Genomic DNA, 6707 nt, shown 5'->3' on the forward strand with positions numbered 1-6707 from the left:
CTGACTAGGATGGCGGTTCCCCCGGAGGGGCTAGCCGTGAGCGTGTGAACGCACCAAAAAACGTTTCCAAAAAAACGAACAAAACTTTTTGCTTTCTCAGCGGAGCAGATCTTTGTCTCTTGTATGAAAATGACGTCCGCGCTCTCCTCATTAATTAGATCTAATAAAAAACTTTTACGCTTCGTGGCGGTGACACTTATACAATTAAAGGTTGCTATTTTTAAACACTTCATTTAAAATTATTGTATATAAACAGAACACAAAGAAGCAGCCAAGACCAACAGTACAAATGTAGACGTGACAAGACGAGATGAAAGGTACAAACACAACAGCTAAGAAAAGAGAACGAAAAGAAAACCAACGAAGCACAACTACCGAGTAAAAATCGAAAAGACAGAGTTGAGGAAAGATAACTCTCACCCAAATTATGGAAAGTGCCGGGTTTCCTCACACATTCTTCAGCGAAGACCGATCCGTTTCGACGGGACGCGAGGCTGGGATTTCGGGAAGGTCTTTGTACTTTTTACGCGCACTCTGTCGTGTTGCCTTGCCCGTGTCCTTGAGAGGCGCACCTGCGTTGGGCTCCGGCGGGGGAGCTTTCCCCGGAGCGGCTGTCGGCGCTGGCGGAGTGGCCTCCTCCGCTTCTTCCCGCGAAGCCGTGGGCATCGTGGGCTCGGAGATGGAAGCCGCCGCGGCAGCCCTCTCCGCCGACACCGGGTCGGGCTCCCCCACCGAAGGGCCCGAGTCGGTGTCGTCTTCGTTCGGTGGTCCCCCGCGAATGTCAGCCGAGGGGACGGCTGCCGAAGGGTCCACGATCTCGCGTAGAGTCTGCAGCTCCGGAGTCGGATGTGCTTCGTTTACCTCGACTACTGCGGCCCCCTCCGTGTCGCCGTCGTCCAGCAGCTCCTGGTGCCGCTCGCGCAGTGGCTCGTGCCTCGTCTTGGAGGCGTACGTTGGGACACAGTCGGCCTCGACGTGTCCGTAGCCCCTGCAGCCGCGACACCACGGCGCCCTGCATTGCCTTCGCATATGCCCCAGCTGGTTGCACCGGAGGCACATGGGAGGCCGGCCGGGCACGGAGATGAGCACGGGATAGTCGGCCACGTGTCCCTGGTGCGGCAGCTCATCCCTTCGGCCCCCTTTCTTCAGGATGATCCTTACGGACCGCGTAGATGTTTCGACTTCGTAGTCGTCGGTCGGCGACTTCCACATCTCCCTGGTGATCTCTTTGACGACCCCAAACTCCGCGAAGGCGGCGCTGACCTCCCTATCTGTCACGTAGGTGGGGAGCCAGTGAACCCGCAGCATCACCTCCGTGAAGTTCGGGTCGACCACGACGCATTTCCGGCCTTTCACCTTGACATCCTTCAGCGCGGTCAGCTTGTCCTTAGCGTCTGTTGAGTTCAGGGTGCACACAAACACGTGGTTGAACTGGAAGGCGCCCAGCCCAACCACGTGCTTCATTCCAACAGTCGACTGCAACATATCGGCAAAGTCCTGAGTGCGGTAGGGGCGTCCTCTGGGGTCCCCATGCAGGAAAACGGTCTTCTCAAGCCTGCTGCCACTTGGTAGTAGCGGCAGCAGCATCTTGTAGCCCGAATCTCCGGCGTTGCTCGTATCCTGATGCGCGCCCTCAACGGGGGCAGCCGCTCCGTTGGCCATTCAGACGGTCGCGTGGGGGGAACGGGAGAGCGGAAAAAAAAGGCGTCCGCTCCCACGCGCGCCCACGTCGGAACTGAAGCTACTGGGGCACATCGAAAGTAAGGGATCTGTTTCCTTAGTAACAATTCAGCCGATAAACTGTAAGTTGGAAAGTTTGCTGCCGATTTTCCTCTAGCGAAAGCACTCCCGGGTCGAAGTCGGGATGCACCACGCATTGGCGACATTCTCACCTTGTAAAGAAATCGTACGCGTGCATATTCAACTCGATGTAGACACGTCGTGCTTGCCGTTTGCGCGAGCGATGTCTTCAGCCACGAGAAGGGAGCGACGGCTCGGCGACGTCTTCGTGCAAATCGGTTTGGTGGTCGGGCGTGTCGTACGGAATGAATACCAATTCTTTTGATTAGTCCCAAATTTCTCTTTTAAAGGTAGACAGAATTCGCCGGTACCGCGAACGACAGTTCTGAAATAGAGGTCCCACGCCCGTCGTCCGCTGCCATCGCCGTCCCTGCGAGTCCCACGATACGCGAAACAACGCACGCACAGAATGCTTCCGGTTGTTTGTGCAACTTTTTTTTTTCAATCAACGTAATTGCAGCTTTTTAGAAGCCACAAAAAATGGGTTTCATATTTTTTTCTATTTTTAATATTGAGTGTGTGCCTTCAGTGACCCACGACTTTGATTAAATTTGGTGGTCGCATCGATACCTTAGAAAACGGCCCGTGACCGCGGAAAAGAGAGTGAGCGAGACTCGAACCGGCCAGTTCTTGATCGGCGGTTTTCGGGCGGAAAGAAACCGAATTTCGAGCCGCAAATTTTGTTCTGGGTAGTTGAGCTCTCATATGTCACGTACAACTAAAAACCTCGGCGAGCATAAATGCCCTGTCAGTGTCCCTTTAAGAAGCAACCAGAAAAAGACGGTACTGATGCCCTATTTCCGCAATATATCGCATAAGCTCAAAAAATAGCAAAACGGTAAATGCCATTTTTCTGACACCAAATAAGCTGAATAGTTTGTGTGAAAATGTAAACAACTCAGACTATCTAAAACAAATATGCTAAAAACACACACAAAAAAAAAACTCCATTTGTTCAGCACGCAAAGGGAGTGGTATATTTTATACCACTTTCATGTGTGGCAAACAGTATGCTAGACAAAGGGGAACATGTCATAACGACCAGCTGAGGGAACATCGAAGCCGAAAAAAGCTATCCCTGGCTATCTAGAGATCCACTGCAGAGAGTGCGGTTGTGATCGCCAGTTCACGAAATGTGCTTCTTTGGCACGGAATGGCAACCTCAAGAGAAATTATTGAGGCCGAGAGGATCGTGCGACTCGATGCAAAGTGTAAAAGCGCCCTTTCCGTTTCGTTATCTGCCAAAAGAACTATAATACTTGGCAAAAGTGGTCAGTGTAGTAAACAAAAACTATCAAGGTGTCTTTTTTGTTTTTGTACTCTTTTATTTTGTGCTTCAGCTTCATACATACTAGTAGAAGAAGAAACTTGAGTGGTTAGTCAGCGCTACATATTTGCCTTTCTATGTGTGCTATCCTTTTTTCCTTGTTTATAACGCGCTGTTACTACTAATCTGAACCACTAGAAAGTTTCTGGCAGGTGCAACATCGAGAGTTCACGAACGAACACGCACGTGCTGAACTGTACGGTTGAAGGCATATCAATATTTTTGAACTAAACTAGAATAATGTAAATCATGTTCTAATGTCGTCATCATTATCATTAATATCACGGAAGGTCAAACAAATTATGGGTTCCTTACACCACATAGTTTCAACACTTTTAACAACCCGACTCCCGCTTTGGATTTGGAATGATTCTAACTCTCCGAGCCGTAGTGACGGAACACTCAAAAGTAATCCTTAAAGCTAGCAGCCTTAGTCTCCACTGCACTCGTCGAACACACTCAAGCGTGGAAAGCAAGCGTCTGGCGTTTGACTCTCGCATTCACAAGCGTTGAACGAGTGAAGCAGAGGCAAAGACCCACTAATCGTTCCAAACAGAACTCGGCGTTCTGTCGTCTCCTGCGCGCTCTCGGCGCCTCCTCCCCCTCACTTTCACGGCACATTGGAGACGAGAACTGCTTCAGCGTCCGGCGTGAGCACTGCTCGGATCGAGAACGAGTGTTTGTGTCAGCGTCCGGCAAGAACTGGGATCAAATCAGACGCTTCTCGCCTAAGAAACGACGACCCCCAATGTTGCTCGATGGTGTTCTAAAGTTTGCTCGATTATGAACTACATTTTTGGTATTAGTGAGTAGACTCAGGCAGATGACTCGCTTTGCAAAGATGGCGATACTTTTTTAGCTCAAATTAGGAATGGAATTATAACTGCTTTTTGTTTATGCACTGTTTCAGGAAATCTCAATCATCAAGGTACGTAACAAAACACCAACCTCAATTTGAAATCTACACAAACTTTTTAGTGACGGGAAAAATACGAATTAAGAGAGTTTCCCGGTCATTTGCGAGAGGTCCAACTCTATACTCCGTTTCACTTTAAAGGTATACTACAACGAAATTTCGGCGCTCATTTTTTGGTGTATATGTGTTCAAAGGAGCAGCATCACATTGAACATACCAATATCTTGTTAAAAAAAGTCACGAAAAGGAATTTTAAAACGAATTAACGATTAAAAGAGCACCTGGTGGATGTCGCTAACGCCTCGCTTGTAATGCCCGTCTAGGAACCTTGAGAGCTAGTGACGGTGAATATCTCGCCTCCGGCCACGACGAGAGAAGAGGGGCGGGAGGAACTCCCCTCTTCCCGAGAATGCCTTTTGTGTGTCGCAGAAGTCGCTATTGTCCCCCTACAAGATTACAGAAGATTAACCCGTCACTCAAAATTCGTACAAAAGCAGCCGCTTCGGTGGCTGGAACGACTAGGCCATCCTCTCGACGTCAGTCTCGCCGTAGCTTTGCTCGTCCCGAGACGACCTACGTCACGATTGCGTTGAATGTCACGTGGTCTCCGCTGGGCCTTCTCCGAGCGCTTGCCAGAGTGGGCCGTTTATAACGAGAAATACAGACACCGGGCTCAAAATACAAACGTGCGATTGTCATTTACGGATATTGTGGATCATATTCAACCTATTTTGGAACACGACGGGAATATTTCAAATTTCGTTGAAGTATCCCTTTAAGTGCGAGCGAGGCCAATGCTACACGCACGAGTATGTGGCAATGCTTGCACTGCACGATCACGCGTGCTTGGCAGGGACGCTGAAAGCCCGGAGCTCGCTCTTGTAGCTTCTGCTACGCTCATATGGGGAATATATTTTCATCATACACTGAAATATCCCCAATATTTAAGACTGCGCCTACTATTGGGAGCGTGCAACATCTAAACGGGGCGCTCCACTCTGCTTTAGAAGCTGGTTGGTACAGCGCCAGCCAACGACAACGTCTGCATATCGCAACTCCAGCACGCCGCTCGCCCTCTCGCGGTCGAACGAAGAACAAGGGGAGCAGGGAAGGCGGCGACGGGGCGGAGTTTTCTGTGTTACAGCACAATGCAATACATTATTACCACAGTGCTGTGCCTGTTACTGAAAATAAGTAGGAAATAGCGTTACTCGTTAGCTTGCACTAATGCGTTACAGCCGTTACCATTTTGCTCATGTAACGAAATACCGGTGTCGCTACTTCCCATACTATAGCGGACGTTACTTTTACGTTAATTTGTCGCTACTTTGTATTTTAGTGTTCGTATGTAAGAGCTGTTTGTAATAAACAGCCTTCCTAAACTTCAACAACAATACACTTGTTCAGAGTGATTATTTATTTATTTATTTATTTGGTACTCTGCAGCGCCAGAGCATTACAGCAGAACAGAGGAGTGGGGCACGTATCACATTTATACGTTGGAAACTCGCACAAACAGCACAAGCCAGCGACAAACAATATAAATAAACAATTCAAAACAATACACAATAGTAACATTTCAAAATTTCAATAACGCTGAAAACACTAACAAAGAAATTCACTTTGCATTGATCCGGTTAATAGAGGATTCACACTCGACAGGATGTGTAATGTATATCCTCAAGCACGTGACGCTCTGCGAGCGCGATTCGGACAACTGTAATGTATATCCTGAACACGTTTAGCTAGCTCAGCTTGTTTGTCTGGCCTCGACAGGATGTGTAATGCATATCCTCTAACACGCGAGGCTTCGAGAGCGCGAGTCGGAGAAAAGAACTTTGCCCAGCACCTGCCTGGGAAGAAGAAACCGCTCTGAAAAGAACTACCAGATGCACGCCACGCAACGAACGCAAAATATACCTCTTTCTGTAATCAAAGTTGATCCGGTAAAATAAACTTTATTTTATTCTTGCACAACCAACGTCGCATTTCCAATTAACGACATGTCAGCACCCGGTCACCGCGCTGACACACTCGTTTTGGTTCAAAGCGTGGGAACGTCAACGCTTCCAAACTTAAAAGTTCATCCTGTCTGTTGTTGACAGAACGAGAATTTATTTGTTTTGAAGAGAAGGATGTGACCTGCTGGAGTAGCTAGGGACGCCTAGGCAAAATTCTTCGAGCGGCGGCAGACTGTTAACTTCTGAAAGGATGTCTCTTTCCATCGAGACGGCTGCTCAGAGTACGACGACGGTGGTACCTTCTATACAAAGACTGCACCAAGGATGCTCAGGGGTTCCGCGCCGCGATAATCTCGCGGAGTTTAGGTTCTCAGATGCAGCTAATCGCTGATGTAGCGCTGCTCACGTGTAGTCAGCTACTTATCGTCAGCCTTGAGCAACAGTTTTAACGGTGCGATACAAAGCTAGTGAACGCTCCTGTCAGCACGCGCTTAGCGCGAGGTCAACGCTATGCTTGTCGCGCTCCGCTGCATGTATGAACAGTCCTTAAAAGTGCGTTCCGAAGGAGTTCGAAATGACTCTGCTTATACATAGCTTTGTTGGGGTTTCTTTGCACTTTTATGTAGTGTAGAGAATGACTTTTTTTTTCAAACAATCATGCGGCCATTTTTAATCAAAAGTATCGAGTAATAGGTAACCTAAT

The 6707-nt window shown here is 48.5% G+C and overlaps 1 protein-coding gene across 1 annotated transcript; it reads right to left on the bottom strand.

Annotated features, from left to right (window-relative positions):
- Positions 1-352: 352 nt before the first annotated feature.
- On the bottom strand, positions 353-1602 carry LOC120837051 (the record flags this gene model as incomplete). Its single annotated transcript, XM_040206216.1, has 1 exon — positions 353-1602. A coding segment is annotated over one exon (1155 nt), but the record flags the coding sequence as incomplete, so codon positions are not given.
- Positions 1603-6707: the final 5105 nt, after the last annotated feature.

The sequence above is a fragment of the Ixodes scapularis genome, unplaced genomic scaffold (genome assembly GCF_016920785.2).
Source record: "Ixodes scapularis isolate PalLabHiFi unplaced genomic scaffold, ASM1692078v2 PGA_scaffold2__306_contigs__length_199485367, whole genome shotgun sequence".
NCBI lineage: Eukaryota > Metazoa > Arthropoda > Arachnida > Ixodida > Ixodidae > Ixodes > Ixodes scapularis.